We start from the raw sequence: 16722 nt of genomic DNA, 5'->3' as shown, positions 1-16722 counted from the left end.
GACACTCTAATGTACTTGTCCTCTTGCTCAGTTGTGCACCGGGCCTCTCATTCCTCTTTATATTCTGGTTAGAGCCAGTTGGCGCTGTTCCGTAAAGGGAGTAGAATACAGCGTTGTACGAGATCTTCAGTTTCTTGGCAATTTGTCGCATGGAATAGCCTTCATTTCTCAGAACAAGAATAGACTGACGACTTTCAGAATAAAGTTCTTTGTTTCTGGCCATTTTGAGCCTGTAATCGAACCCACAAATACTGATGCTCCAGATACTCAACTAGTCTAAAGAAGGACAGTTTTATTGCTTCTTTAATCAGAACAACAGTTTTCAGCTGTGCTAACATAATTGCAAAAGGGTTTTCTACTGATCAATTAGCTAATCCAAGTTTATCATTTTAAAAGGCTAACACAACGTGCCATTGGAACACAGGAGGGATGGTTGCTGGTAATGGGTCTCTGTACGCCTATGTAGATATTCCATAAAAAAATCTGCCATTTCCAGCTACAATAGTCATTTACAACATTAACAATGTCTGCACTGAATTTTTTATCAATTTGATGTAATTGTATTGGACAAAAAATTAGCTTTTCTTTCAAAGACATTTCTGAGTGACCCCAAACTTTTGAACTGTAGTGTATATTATTTGCGTACAAAGAATACGATAGCTACTCTCACATGGTGTACAAGTACAAAAACACAGTATCAAAAAATGCAGGATGATTGACACTTGTGAGGCTTGGCACTGGCAGCCAGGTTGTCAATTATGACCATCAAGGAAGGTGTGGTTGGGATTTTAATGCCATTGGCATTAATCCTTAGAAGAATAGATGTTTCAGGTTCCCACCAACTCAGCCATGGGTACAGTGTCATGGGTACAGTCACAAAGACATAAGGCTGAAGGAGTGCAATGTACTGTCTGGATCTTGTGAAGAACCACCCTGTGATGTCATTCTTCCACCTCCAGTGTTTCATTGTCTAATTATGAACTAGGCAGTATATTTAACTGGCAGAAAATGAATGGCGGCAGACAGCGGTATGCTAACCCATAGTTAACTGCTATGCATTTACCAAAGCCTAACCCTTACATTTAAGCTACGGTCCTTAGCTGAAACAATAACAAAGCAGTCACCACGCTTCTGTTTTGGTAAAAATCTGAGGGATGGGCCTGGAGAAATAAACCACTCTTAAATTCATAAACCGAGCTATGGATGCAATAATATAAAAATTATAGTTTTAACCATGTGTTTGTTTACATTTACATTGTTTACAAACATTGAACTCTCTGGATAACATGAAAACTGCCTAACCAGCTCTGCTAGGGCGAGTAAAATGGTCAGAGTGGTCTCATTTGTGTCTGGAAGTAGCTAGCAAGCTATCCAACATTAGCTTCGGTGCTTGACTGCCATTGTAAGGCCAGTACGCTCAAACCAACCCAACTCCTCGGCCAGAGCGTCCAGTGTGTGCTCCGAGAGGTCTGAATTTATAAACGGACAATCTGACAACCCTCTGAATTTATGTGTGCACTCTGGCACTCCAGATTGAATTAAGAACACACCAGAAGTCGTAAAATGTCTAAATAGTAATTTTGTATGCTTAGTTGTATTAGTCGTATGTACGGGATACGCATGGTATACATCGTCCAATGAAATGCTTACTTGCAGATTCCTTCTCGACAAAGCAACAACAATAAAACATTGTAAAACATTTCGGCAAATCTGACCACGACTCCACTTTGTTGCTCCCAGCCTATAGACAGAAACTAAAACAGGAAACGCCCGTGCTCAGGTCTGTTCAACGCTGGTCCGACTAATCTGATTCCACGCTTCAAGATTGCTTCAATCACGTGGACTGGGATATGTTCCGGATAGCATCGGACAACAACTTGATGTATACACTGATTCGGTGAGCGTGTATATTAGCAAGTGCATCGGTGATATTGTAGCCACGGTGACTAGTAAAACCTTCCCCAACCAGAAACTGTGGATTGATGACAGCATTCGCGCAAAACTGAAAGCGCGAACCACTGCTTTTAATCATGGCAAGGCGACCGGAAACATGACCAAATACAAACAGTGTAGCTATTCCCTCCGCAAGGCAATCAAACAAGCTAAGCGTCAGTATAGAGACAAAGTAGAGTCGCAATTCAACGGCTGAGACACGAGATGTATGTGGCAGGGTCTACAGTCAATCACGGATTACAAAAAGAAAACCATCCCCATCGCGGACACCGATGTCTTGCTCCCAGACACACTAAACAACTTCTTTGCTCGCTTTGAGGACAATACAGTGCCACTGACATAGCCCGCTACCAAAACCTGCGGGCTATCCTTCACCGCAGCCAATGTGAGTAAAACATTTAAACGTGTTAACCGTCGCAAGGTTGCCAGCCCAGACGGCATTCCTAGCCACGTCCTCAGAGCATGCGCATACCAGCTGGCTGGTGTGTTTACGGACAAATTCAATCAATCCCTATCCCAGTCTGCTGTTCCCACATGCTTCAAGAGGGCCACCATTGTTCCTGTTCCCAAGAAAGCTAAGGTAACTGAGCTAAACAACTATCGCCTCGTAGCACTTACTTCCGTCATCGTGAAGTGCTTTGAGAGACTAGTCAAGGATCATATCACCTCCACCCTACCTGACACCCTAGATCCACTCCAATTTGCTTACCACCCCAATAGGTCCACAGACAACGCAATCACACTGCACACTGCCCTAACCCATCTGGACAAGAGGAATACCTATGTAAGAATGCTGTTCATCGATTAAAGCTCAGCATTTAACACCATAGTACCCTCCAAACTCGTCATTAAGCTCGAGACCCCGGGTCTCGACCCCGCCCTGTGCAACTGGGTCCTGGACTTTCTGATGGGCGGACCCCAGGTGGTGAGGGTAGGAAACAACAGTGCTGATCCTCAACACTGGGGCCCCACAAGGGTGCGTTCTCAACCCTCTCCTGTACTCCCTGTTCACCCATGACTGTGTGGCCATGCACGCCTCCAACTCAATCATCAAGTTTGCTGACGACACTACAGTGGTAGGCTTGATTACCAACAACGACGAGACGGCCTACTGGGAGGAGGTGAGGGCCCTCGGAGTGTGGTGTCAGAAAAATAACCTCACACTCAACGTCAACAAAACAAAGGAGATGATCGTGGACTTCAGGAAACAGCAGAGGGAGCACCCCTCTATCCACATCGACGGGACAGTAGTGGAGAAAGTGGAAAGTTATAAGTTCCTCGGCATACACATCACAGACAAACTGAAATGGTCCACCCACACAGACAGTGTGGTGAAGAAGGCACAACAGCGCCTCTTCAACCTCAGGAGGCTGAAGAAATCTGTCTTGTCACCAAAAACACTCAAACTTTTACAGATGCACAATCGAGAGCATCCTGTCGGGCTGTATCACCACCTGGTACGGCAACTGCTCCACCCACAACCGTAAGGCACTCCAGAGGGTAGTGCGGTCTGCACAACACATCACCGGGGGCAAACTACCTGCCCTCCAGGACACCTACACCACCCGATGTCACAGGAAGGCCAAAAAGATCATCAAGGACAACAACCACCCGAGCCACTGCCTGTTCACCCCGCTATCATCCAGAAGGCGAGGGCAGTACAGGTGCATCAAAGCTGGGACCGAGAGACTGAAAAACAGCTTTTATCTCAAGGCCATCAGACTGTTAAACAGCCATCACTAACATTGAGTGGCTGCTGCCAACATACTGACTCATCTCTAGCCACTTTAATAATGAAAAAATTTATGTAATAAATGTATCACTAGCGACTTTAAACAATGCCACTTTATATAATGTTTACATACCCTACATTACTCATCTCATATGTATATACTGCACTCTATACCATCTACTGCATCTTGCCTATGCCGTTCAGCCATCGCTCATCCATATATTTATATGTACATATTCTTATTCATTCCTTTATACTTGTGTGTATAAGGTAGTTGTTGTGAAATTGTTAGATTACTTGTTAGATATTACTGCATGGTCGAAACCAGAAGCACAAGCATTTCGCTACACTCGCATTAACATCTGCTAACCATGTGTATGTGACCAATAAAATTTGATTTGATTTGATTTAAAAGACAAGAATACAAACATAAAGTAAATGTAAACATTTTGGCATAAGTATAATACAGGAAGGCACAATTTATAGTCCAATATTTACATGTGTATTGGGGAAGGGGGGATGGGGGGCAGTCTATAAACTGAGCATTATAATAAGAGTCTGGTAGCAGCAGTTGTGATGTGTGTGTGATGCATGAATGTATACAGTGCCTTCAAAAAGTATTCATACCCCTTGACATATTCCACATTTTGTGGTGTTAATGCCTGAATTCAAAATTCATTAAATTGATTTTTTTTCTCACCCATCTACACACAATACCCCATAATGACAAAGTGAAAACATGTTTTTAGACATTTTTGCAATATCGAATTTATATAAGTATTCACACCCCTGAGTCAATACTTTGTTGAAGCACCTTTGGCAGTTATTACAGCTGTGAGTCTTTGTGGGTAAGTCTCTAAGAGCTTTCCACACATATATCATGCAACATTTGCCCATTATTCTTTTCAAAATTCTTCAAGCTCTGTCAAATTGATTGTTGATCATTACGACACAACCATTTTTAGGTCTTGCCATAGACTTTCAGGTAGATTTAAGTAAACACTACTCAGGAACATTCACTGTCTTTTTGGTAAGCAACTCCAGTGTAGATTTAGCCTTGAGTTTAAGGTTATTGTCCTGCTAAAAGGTGAATTTATCTCCCAGTGTTGGGTGGAAAGCAGACTGAACCAGATTCTCCTCTGGGATTTTGCCTGTGCTTAGCTCCATTCCATTTTTTTCATCCTGAAAAACTCCCCAGTCCTTAACGATTACAAGCATACCCATAACACGATGCTGCCACCACCATGCTTGAAAATATGGAGAGTGGTACTAAGTAATGTGTTGTGTTGGATTTGCCCCAAACTTAACTTTGTTTTCAGGAAAAAAAAGTTCATTGATTTGCTGTATTACTTTAGTGCCTATTTGCAAGCAGGATGCATGTTTTGGAATATTTGTATTCTGTACAGGCTTCTTTCTTTTCACTCTGTCAATTAGGTTAGTATTATGGAGTAACTACAATGTTTTCATCATCCTCAGTTTTCTCCTTTCACAGCCATTCAACTCTGTAACTGTTTTAAAGTCACCATTTGGCATCATGGTGAAATCCCTGAGCGATTTCCTTCCTGTCCGACAACGGCGTTAGGAAGGACGCCTGTATCTTTGTAGTGACTGGGTGTATTGATACACCATCCAAAGTGTTATTAATAACTTTACCATGCTCAAAGGGATATTCAATGTCGGCTTTATTTATTTGGTTTACCCATCTACTAGTAGCTGCCCTTCTTTGCAAGGCATTGGAAAACCTACCTGGTCTTTGTGGTTGAATCTGTGTTTGAAATTCACTGCTCAACTGAGGAACATTACTGATAATTGCATGTGTGGATTACAGAGATGAGGTAGTCGTTCAAAAATCATGTTAAACACTATTATTGCACACTGAGTGAGTCCATGCAACGTATTATGTGACTTAAGAAAATGTTTACGCCTGAACTTACTTAGGCTTGCCAATACAAAGGGGTTGAATACTTATTGACTCAAGACATTTCAACTTTTCCGTTTTTATTCATTTCTAAAAACGTAATTCCACTTTGACATTATCGGGTTAATCCATTCTAAATTCAGGCTGTAACACAACAAAAATGTAGAAAAAGTCAAGGGGTGTGAATACTTTCTGAAGGCACTGTATGTGTGTGTGTGCATGTCTGTGTCAATCTGTGCATCTGTGCTATTGTGCAGAAAATTAGAACAGCTGGTCAGTCAAGTTCAAGTGTTCAGCAGTCTGATGGCTTGTAGATAGAAACTGTCTCTGAGCCTGTTGGTATCACGCCTCATGCTGCGTTACCATCTGCCAAACAGTAAGAGAGATTACAGCTCATGGCTGGGGTGTGTGGAGTCCTTTGATGCTGCGCGCCTTCCTCAGTCACTGTTTCGGGTAGATGTCCTGGATGGGTGGGAACATGGTCTCAGTAATGTACTGGGCCGTCTTCGCCATCCGCTGGAGGGCCTTGCAGTCGGGGACGGAGCAATTCCCTACCAGGCCGCGATGCAACCGGTCAGGACACTCTTGATGGTGCAGCGGTAGTATTTGGAGAGAAACCGGGGCAGTATGCCTAATTTTTTCACAGCAGCCTTAGGAAGTAGAGATGCTGTTGTGCCGTCTTGACAAGAGTTGTTCCACGGCAAGTCCTCAGTGATGTGGATGCCGAGGAACTTAAAACTTGTGACTTGATGTGGATCGGGGCATATTCCCTCCTCTGCTTCCTGCAGTCAACAATCAACTCCTTTGTTTTGCTGATGTTGAGGGAGAGGTTGTTTTCATGAAACTACAATGCTAGTTCACTTACCTCCTCCCTATAGGCTAACTCTGCGTTGTTGGTTATCAGGCCTATCAGGTGGTGTTGTCAGTAACCTTTATGATGGAGTTGGTGTCGTGCAAAGCCACGCAGTCGTGGGTGAACAGATAATACTGCAGAGGACTGAGGACACAGCCCTGGGGGGCTCCTGTGTTAAGAGTCAGTGAGGAGGAGGTGTTGTTGCCAATCCTCACAGCACCCTTAAAGGGGCAATAAGCAGTTGACTTATCATTTAATAATTTATGTTCATGAGCTTAGTTCAACTGTCGTGCCCCATTAGAACCCAAAATATAAGCTTGTATGACTCCAATGTTTGTAAAGGAAGTAAATGTAAACAAACACTGTACAGCCTCAAAACATAGTTAAAACTATAATGTTGATATCATGGATGGCCAGTCCTTGCATCCATAGCTCTGTCTATGAATTTCAGAGTTGTTATATTTCCCCAGCCCCATTCCTCAGCTTTTACCGAAACAGTTGCAGAGAATATGCTTTGTTATTGTTTCAACTGCTGATTGGCGCTTCAAAGAGCCAATCTGCTGTTGCTACATCCATTTTTGGACTTATAATTAAACATTGGCAGGAATAACCTTTGTTGTTGTTTCAACTGCTAATTGCCACTTTAACCTTAACCCTCATTTCTAAACCTGACTTTATGTCATATGTGTATCAGGGTGAATATTTAGAATATTGAGGTTATGTGTCCTTACTGAAAGGATAAGAGATTTAAAATGGACAAAGTTGCCATAACAACGTTCAACATTTTATTTCCTCCATTGCAACACAAGAAAGGTCACCATCTTACCTTCTTAGTCATCTATGCTGTTGCTCATCACACGTGAGGAGAGAGACTTTCAAACATATTTATGGGGTTTATTATGACACATTTTTCCCTAAAAATAACAATCCACATAAGTTAATTCCAAATATTTTTTCTGAAAAATATTCCATATGTCACACAAGTCTTCCTTGTCTGTAGAGTACCAGGATGTCCATCAGGCAAGGTGGTATGAATGGAATGGACTCCTATGGTCTCAATTCTGATCTGCAACATTATTTCCTCAAGCCCCGTTTGCTCCTGGTCCCCTTGGTACTGAGAAGAGACACAAGGTTAGCACTGTTATGTCAACCAGGCCACCCACCAGCCAAGAAGACAAGTATGTCTCCAAGTGAATCCACACTCAAGCCACCTAATTACATTGCTTGAGAGGTTGGCACTGCAAGGTATGAGTGTGAAACCCAGTACTATACCAATAGGTAAACCCAATAGGGAAAGAAAGAATTCAGAAAACAAACAATCTTACCAAGTGTTTGGCTTTGTTGTCAATGGCAATTGGTTTACCCTTCTCAGATATACTGCTATACTACAGAAACATGGATTGTATAGTAGTTAGAATGAAGAGTCAGCCTAACCATTGTGGTCTGATCCCCAAGATGCGTGTACCACTGATGCGGAACAGCTTACAAGGGGAGACATCGCACGTTTCATATGCATTATCAACGGAACCTGCCACGCCTTCTCCTCCTGAAATATGTTACCTTCATATGAAGCCATGTTCAGTGTTTTTATGTGTGTAAGCCCCCAGGCATGTGTAGCATGGTGCAGATCATGTCCCCATACCCTGGCAGTGGTTGTTTGAATGTGATGCCCCTTTAGAGAGAAGCCAGTAAAGGCTGTTGAAAGCAATGTGTCATGAGACAGGGATTAAGCAAATTCATAGAGCTTGACTCTGCCACTGAGAATAACTGCGTACTCATTTTATGTAGCTACTCTGGTGAGTGATCTTTTTGCTTTATGCTGGCAACCAGCCAGCCCATTACTCATTTTTCTACATTTACATTTTAGTCATTTTGCAGACGCTCTTATCCAGAGCGACTTACAGTAGTGAATGCATACATTTCATTTCATACATTTCATACATTACTTTTCTGTGCTGGCCCCCCGTGGGAATCGAACCCACAACCCTGGCGTTGCAAACACCATGCTCTACCAACTGAGCTACAGGGCTACTCCACATCGCCACATGTACTATGCCACAACGTGTGATTTCAGCATTCGGTTCACCTCCCCAGATATTAAATTACACACTGATGTTTTAGACAATATCGATAGTATTGATTAACACCCAGATTGAACTGGGATTAAGTCTGGCAAATTGGTGCAGGTCTGAAACCATTGAGAAATAGCCATTTCATCCAACAGTGTGGGGCCCGCAGCCTTATGATTGCTGTTTCATGTCCTTCTTAGGACACGTACTGACATACTCAGGCTAGTTTACTAGAGTCTGGGAAATAAAAAAACTGTCAGATCAGACCCAAATATAGTGTCTTCAGAGGTATCTGAAGGTAGGTCTGTTTAGAATACCAGTGTTAAGTCTTCTGTGTTTTATTGTGGGGCGTATTACTAGTTGTGACCTCACAGGTAGATTTGGGGCCTTTCAGCTGTTGCAGTTCCATGTGTGTGTGTGTGTGTGTGTGTGTGTGTGTGTGTGTGTGTGTGTGTGTGTTGACGTGCATGCTTGCATTTGTTGTTCAGGCGCCCTATAGGCTGTTCTCTTCTCAGACCATTTTCTTTAATTAACCCCCAGGCCTTTGTTGTCTGGATCCCGGTGGGCTGGGTGTGCAACAGCGCCAGCCCCACTCAGCCCCTCTCAGTCAGTTCCTCTCAGCCTGCAGCTGTTAGTAGAGTCACTTCAAACAACTGGCAACAGGCGGAGGGTGGAGGGGATGGAAAGACAGGAGGGGGCAGAAACTTGATTAGGCTCAAGGTGAGCCTCTACATTGGGACGGCTTATCAGTCTTAGCAGGGTATTATCACTACTGGAAGGAAACTAGGCAGAATATCGAGAGTTTACAAATACGATTAAGAAATGACAAGATATAAAATATAGGAGGAAATTAGGATTCTTGGAATGTGTTGTGTATGTTTAAGAAGCATATAGAAGTGGAGGCTCCTCAGAGAAGGAAGGGCAGGACCATCCTACTAAGTGAATTTCAAGAACATGTGAAAAATTAAGAAAGTTATCCTTTAAAGAGAAAACTATACTATATATATTAATGTCAGCAAATAACTATTTAAAACACACTGTTTTGCAATGGTCTACAGTATCCTCAACAGCACCCTCTAGGGTAGCACCATAGTGTAGACGGAGGACAGCTAGCTTCCGTCCTCCTCTGGGTATATTGACTTCAATACAAAACCTACGAGGGAGGTTTTCACCCCCTTCCATAGACTTACATTGTAATCATGACGACTTCCGGAGGATGTCCTCCAACCTATCAGAGCTCTTGCAGTATGAACTGACATGTTGTCCATCCAATCAAAGTAGCAGAGAATGACTCTAGTGCTGAAAGCATAAGCTACAGCTAGCTAGTGCTGCAGTGAATAAAGTGTGGTGAGTAGTTAACTCAAAGAGAGAGAAAGTTTTGAACAAATTAATTTCTAAAAACATTAAGGAGAAGCAGTTTACCTTTCACTTACTTAGCTAATACAGCTCATTTAGCCTACTCAACAACCTGACTCAAACAGAGAGTAATGCTATTTATGTCAGCTAGCTGGCTAAGGCTATCCAACACGGCAACTCTTCCAAGTCAAGGTAAGCTTTCAGTTTTATACATTTATTGCCCCGGGGCCCTCTGGTGTAACTGGTAAACTGCTTCTGTACACTGTAAAATGGAACAAAACAGGGAGGGGACCTACCTTTGTCCAATAGAAACTCTTGTTTTAGTTTTCCATTTTGCAACTGTTAAGATGAATGATTACTCCCCAGCGGGCTAGATGCATGCAAGACTGTGCAAGGCGGTATTGTATGTGTCACTATCTGTCACCTTGATGGCCCCAATTTGTCTTTCAACGTGTGCACCTATGTTATAAACATGAATTTGTGTGCTAGGTTGTAGCAACCTCATGATCGGTATAGGCAAATTGAAGTATCATGTAGTAGCCTAAACCTACCAATGTTAGATTGAGCTGGGTGAATGGAATATGAATGATAGTCATCCAATATGCTGTAATAGTGAGGTCTGCAGAACGCATCACCGGGGGCAAACTACCTGCCCTCCAGGACCCCTACACCACCCGATGTCACAGGAAGGCCAAAAAGATCATCAAGGACAACAACCACCCGAGCCACTACCTGTTCACCCCGCTATCATCCAGAAGGCGAGGTCAGTACAGGTGCATCAAAGCTGGGATCGAGAGACTGAAAAACAGCTTTTATCTCAAGGCCATCAGACTGTTAAACAGCCATCACTAACATTGAGTGGCTGCTGCCAACATACTGACTCAATCTCTAGCCACTTTAATAATTACTATCACTAGTCACTTTAAACTATGCCACTTTATATAATGTTTACATACCCTACACTACTCATCTCAAATGTATATACTGTACTCTATACCATCTACTGCATCTTGCCTATGCCGTTCGGCCATCACTCATCCATATATATTTTTATGTATATGTTCTTATTCATTCCTTCACACTTGTGTGTATAAGGTAGTTGTTGTGAAATTGTTAGAGTACTTGTTAGATATTACTGCATGGTCGGAACTAGAAGCACAAGCATTTCGCTACACTCGCATTAACATCTGCTAACCATGTGTATGTGACAAATAACGTTTGATTTGATTTGAATAGAAATAAGGCCACGCTCCTCCCTAACTTCAAACGACACCGACCGCCACTGGTATCTAGGTCATGTCTTTTGTACTTACACTTTCTGATGATCGCTGACTCGATTCCTGAGTACGGTGACCTGTATAAATGAGAGTTTTGACAGTAAATACAACCATCTACACACACAATACATGTTAATGTTTTTAAATGTATGTCAATTGTAAAGTCTTTATGTTGTTGTCTGTAATGTCTTTTTCGTTATGTGTCGAACCCCAGTAAGACTAGCTGTCGCTAATGGGGATCCTAATAAATCAAATCTTTAATCAACATCTAACATATGTCTTTTTATTTCTCTTGGATCACAGCCAATTGACTGTTCTATGCCTCCCTGTCAAGTCCATTGAGATATAGTTTATCAGATCTTGAATGAACTCTAGTTATAAAGAGGGTGAGGTTTTGTGGTGTTGTGCATGTTAATTTATACGAAAGCAGTATTTCAATCTCTACTCATGTCACAGGAGGTGTTAGCAAGGCTGGTGTTTATTTAAAAAAAAAGCATGCTTATACTTTCACGTGAATCATATGCACATATCATTTTTTTCATTTCAGTTTGATGCTATATCCTAAAGTCTAGAATGAAAAGAAGGTGGCATAATCTTACATCATATTTCTGTCGTGAGTGTTTGTACTGGAGATCAAATTTCTCTGCCTCAAGTTGATGTATCCACTTCCACAGTTCAGTAGCCTTCTCTCTATATGAGGGAGAGAGTGGAAATAATCGAAAATAGCGGAAATTAGGACAATCCTATAATGCTGCTCAGTGGTAAACTGAATATCTGTAGCATAATGAGAGAGTAGTCATTCATCTCGTTAGGGTGAGATTATAACATTATTAATTATTGAATACTACCCCTTTCATACTGTATATTATCACTACATGCCAGTGTAAAAAAAAACATACCTTAGTTTGTCCTCTTTGAGATGGTCAATATTCAGCTCCTTATGTCGTTCACTTAAGATCGCTCTCTTCTTCTCTCGCTCTGTTTTCTTTTTTGGCCCACCTTTCTTTTCTGTCTGTAGTTACAGTATAACGAGATGTACAGATATTAGCTATAAATTAGACTCTGGTAACAATTCAGAAAGTCGGGTGCTGTATGGGTGTTTTTGGATGATTTCTGTCACCTTGTACCCGCTGAACTGCAAGTTGGTGAGGACCTTTTTTTTCTTGGCGTCATCCTCCGCTTTCTTCTTAAATTCCTCTTCCTCCTTTCTTGCCTTTTCCTCCTGGAGATGCGAGGGAAAAATACAACATTACCACAGTTGTCCTACTTTCTACTAATGTGCGGTGTTTATGCTGTCCATTGCCGTTCCTTGTGTTGCTATGGGGATACTCACGTTTATTCTGTTTTGACGCTCCTTTTCTTTCTCTGTTCGGATCCTCACTTGCTCTGCTCTCTCAGACCTGCGCTTCTCCTGAGATACAGAGGGGATAGTATTAGATTAGTTATAACCCCATCACACAGATATCCAGTGGTGTAAAGTACTTAAGTAAAAATACTTTAAAGTACTACTTAAGTCGTTTTTTGGGGGTATCTGTACATTCTGAATACAGAATGATGTAACAGTATCTCACAATACGATCAGTGAGGTTGATGAGCTCCTCTTCTTCCTTCTTGCGACTCTCAAAATGAGCCTCGATAAGCGTCTGCAGCTCAGTCAGGTCCTTCTCCATACGCTTGCGGTGGATATCCTACAGGCAGGACAGGTTCAAGGATGAGAGGTCAGAGGACAGGGTGAGAAGACATGCAGGGAGGACATGGTTAGTTTCTCGAGGTAGAAGTTGCACTTAACCACAGATCTAGGATCAGATAACCCCTACAACTCCATCCTAATCTTAACCATTAGGTGATGAAACAAAATATATGTCAGTGGTTAGGGGGAACTTAATCCAACTCCAGGTCAGTATAGGTCCTTATATTCAGTATACTTGTGTTGCTACAGTGAGGCAAACTGACATCAAAGTCCACTTTCTCTCCATCTGGGATTTTGGGAGGCACCAGGCTGGTCTGAGGCATGAAGGCTGGTCTGAGGATGATACAAAATACATCAGTTTTCTCTTGGATGTGAAAAATTTCCTAAACTGAGTTCAGATTATCCATATTCATTTTGAATCTTACTTTGGTTTAGGTTTTGCCCAACCTTCTTCCCGAGTGGGAAAAAGGAGAACTCAGTTAATGACACAGTTAAATGTACTTGACAGAACACTGCAAAACTGGTCAATGTTTAACTTTCACACACAAATGTAACTTTCACACATTCTTTCATAACCAGGTATTGATTGATAAGCCTTTACCTACCTCCATCCTCCTGCTCCTCCTCGGCATCTGGTAAAAGAAGCCAGGGTCAATACAATGTCAACTATGACAGACGTGAAAAGGTGCCGAGAGCAGAGACTGAAATAGAGCCATGATAAGACCAATGGAAGCCCAGGGGGACAGCGGTGATAAACCAGATTAGAAAAAGGTCTGTGACCTGCTTGATCACCCCTCCCCACCCCAGCCCCTGCTCACATCTCTCCTCTGCTGGCTGTGTTGTACCTCATTCATACGGTCCTTTCTAACACATGCCCCGTCATGCATGTCAAGCAGTGATGTTTTTTACCACCAAGAATGTGGTTTTTCAAAAAAACAAATACTATAGCTTCCATTTTCTAAATACAATTTTGGATTTAATATTAAATAGAGCAAAGTGCTCACCTTGTTATCTTTAATTTAACCTGACCTCATTATAAAAAATAAAAAAAAGTAACCTTTATTTAACTAGACAAGTCAGTTAGGAACAAATTCTTATTTACAATGACTTGCCTACCCCGGCCAAACCCGGACGACGCTGGGCCAATTGAGCGCCGCCCTATGGGACTCCCAATCACGGCCGGATGTGATACAGCCTGGACTCAAACCAGGGACTGTAGTGACGCCTCTTGCACTGAGATGCAGCCTTAGACCGCTGCGCCACTCGGGAGCCCTGATGTCAAGAGCCATGTAGAGCGTTGAACCCTACTATTCTATTCCAGCTTGAGAATATACATAATTGCATTTCACTGAAACAGCCATGCTGTCAGGATCAATACACACAGGTGAAAAATGTGTGTGTATACAGTATGTATAGTTGTTACTGTCCGTGTTACTATGCTAGCTAGCTTGCATGCATGAGCACAAGCAGTACTACATTCTACCTCCTCCTTCTCCTCAGCAATCTGCTCCTCCACTTCGTCTGTTGCAAAGCCAGCGCATATTGTGAGAGCAGAGCAGTCATTCTCAAGCCAAGACATGGGCATACAGAGGAGGAATATAAGCAATGCACTAACTAGAAAGGCAAAGTAGTAATTAAAGGCAGCATTCTATTTTTCTTTTAATCAAATAAATTATTTCTGCCAGTTTGTCAACCCTTATTCTCACACTGTGAATTGACTGAGTGTAACAGCACAGCTGCCTTTTATTCCCTCATAGGATTGGTGTCCTCAATGTGAACAGCACTCCAGGTAGAGTGATACAGCTCTCTAAAGCTCTCTCATTGTTGCAGTCAGTGCATTTCATGCCTGAATATCAAAGGTCACCATTCATTCCTCAGTCCGAGTGCCAGTCACAGCACAGCAGTCGGTAACACTGACTCTGTTGCTCCACTTAGAGGGAAACATGAACCACATCACCAGGAGTTCTATCTCGGCCGAGAGTGGCATTGTGCATCTTTCCCCTAGGGTCCCCATTTCTGGACTACCTGACCCACATAGCACTATAACACCAACTCTAACGCCACATGAGGATGAGACATGTGCTTGTTGAAGTCAAGGACAGCCGCGCTGAAGCCCAACAGCATGGCGACAAGACGGGACAGAAATAGAGATAGGTGATGGGTACCCAGGCACCAGAATACCTTTCATGTAAAAAAATCATAATAAAACAATTCCCCAGGGAACATGCTTAGGGGGCAGGCAGAGAGAGGCAAGGAAGGGAAGTGGGGTTAGGATGGTCGACCTGAGGGCCAAAGACAAAAGTTGTCTGTGTGGCGCAGAAGCTTATACCACAGCGGTTGCTATACAGTAGTCCCATGCCTAATTTATGCATTCTTGTGGAGACTCCAGGGGCTTAGTGGACCCTGCTTTTTTGGTGACTCAAGCTGTAGAGGAAGCTGTGGTGTGTAAAAAGGGTAGCAAAGTGGCAGAACTAATAATTGCTTCAAAGTTTTAATTCAGACAATTCAATAATGCCAGTTTACATTCAATATAATAGTATTACATTATTGGGTTTTTATAGTAAACAGCCTACTAAATTCACTGGTTCTGTAAGATATTGTTTGTAATACATACCAACAATATCCTCCTCTCCTTCTGACCACATGCACAGAGAAGGAAGATCATTAGGTACAGTACCAGCCACATGTGAAAGCAGTACATGAACACAACAGCAGCATGGACCACTATGTAAACAAACAATAATAAATCAGTATAAAGTATACTTTACACTAAACTGTATTTAGACACTCACATTAGCAATTAGTTGTGCCTAGATTATTCTTAAGCGTTCTGTAAAAATCATATACTGTGTATTGGCAATGGATGAAATAAAATTCGAAACGATTTTCACTATCCCCCATGATGAAACGTTGACATACCTGTAGCTGCACCTGAGCCCTTACTGCGTAAAGTATGTCTTCATTCACAGTATGTTTATCAGCATTTAGTTATGTTGTTTTTCCCCAAGATAAAATTTGAATTGATGCAATGACTTACGTTCTTTCTCCCTGAAAGGATAACACATAAAAATAATTGTGTTATGATCCAATTCCATTATGGAATCACTCACAAGCATTGATCAACAAATAAATAACAACTGGTAGACAGAATACAGCTGATTCAATTGATGAACTGGTCATTTACTTACTCATATTCAACCTCTTCTGTGTCTGACATCTTTAGAATTTACCTGCGTAAATGTGTGTGGAGTACCATAGAAAAATCTAAGCAAATATTCCCAGTTATGTATACAATGTACAGTAATTCATATTATTTTACATAGTGTACCACCTATAACCAATAGAGCCAAAGAGTTAAATTGTTTCCGCATAGAAATTGATTCTGTATGTAAACACACAACATGCAGACTTACCCAGAGTGGTGCAGTGTGTGGGCTTGAGATGGCGGGACAATGTGGGATTGTGTTGTATACCAGTCTCTGTTGGAACCATAAGCTTTTAAACCCTGTTGAGGATCACATGGCCCTCTCTGGCTGTGTCTACAATGGGTGGGCAGATACCCGTTAACAGATGGTAGCCAGCATCACACACAATGAGTAAACAAGTGTTCTCCGTAGGCTTCACTTCAGTCTATTTTTACATAGACTGGGACTGGACAACCCTAGATGCTCCCAAATAGGGATGAATGTCAGGTTTGGCGGGGAAAGGGAAGGATTAAGTTTATGCCCCCCTACATGCACGAATGTACAAAAGCATGCACACCCTCCCACAGAAATGTACACTTACTATGTTATGTTGACCTCTAAGTGCACGTTGCGCACGCACGCACATACGCGCACACACACACACACACACACACACACACACACACACA

General features: G+C 42.2%; 1 protein-coding gene across 6 annotated transcripts; it reads right to left on the bottom strand.

The window, feature by feature from the left end:
• Positions 1–7228: 7228 nt before the first annotated feature.
• tnnt2b (troponin T type 2b (cardiac)) lies at positions 7229–16502 on the bottom strand. Of its 6 annotated transcripts, none has more exons than XM_014166070.2 (14): positions 16262–16502; positions 16037–16078; positions 15886–15896; positions 15463–15483; positions 13454–13480; positions 13274–13295; positions 13112–13181; positions 12730–12846; positions 12492–12569; positions 12279–12380; positions 12058–12170; positions 11758–11848; positions 11195–11235; positions 7229–7570 (listed from the first exon to the last, which is right to left on the bottom strand). In XM_014166070.2, the coding sequence occupies exons 2-14, from the start codon at positions 16063–16065 to the stop codon at positions 7531–7533; spliced, it is 762 nt and encodes a 253-aa protein (XP_014021545.1). In that variant the 5' UTR covers positions 16066–16078; positions 16262–16502; the 3' UTR covers positions 7229–7530. The 6 variants fall into 6 exon arrangements, with proteins under 6 accessions (XP_014021545.1, XP_014021547.1, XP_014021546.1 ...); XM_014166072.2 differs by having other exon boundaries at positions 15463–15480; XM_014166071.2 differs by having other exon boundaries at positions 13274–13298; positions 15463–15480; positions 16262–16501.
• Positions 16503–16722: the final 220 nt, after the last annotated feature.

The sequence above is a fragment of the Salmo salar genome, chromosome ssa22 (genome assembly GCF_905237065.1).
Source record: "Salmo salar chromosome ssa22, Ssal_v3.1, whole genome shotgun sequence".
NCBI lineage: Eukaryota > Metazoa > Chordata > Actinopteri > Salmoniformes > Salmonidae > Salmo > Salmo salar.
The sequence above is the reverse complement of the archived record's forward strand: the minus strand, read 5'-3'. Positions and strand labels throughout refer to the sequence as shown.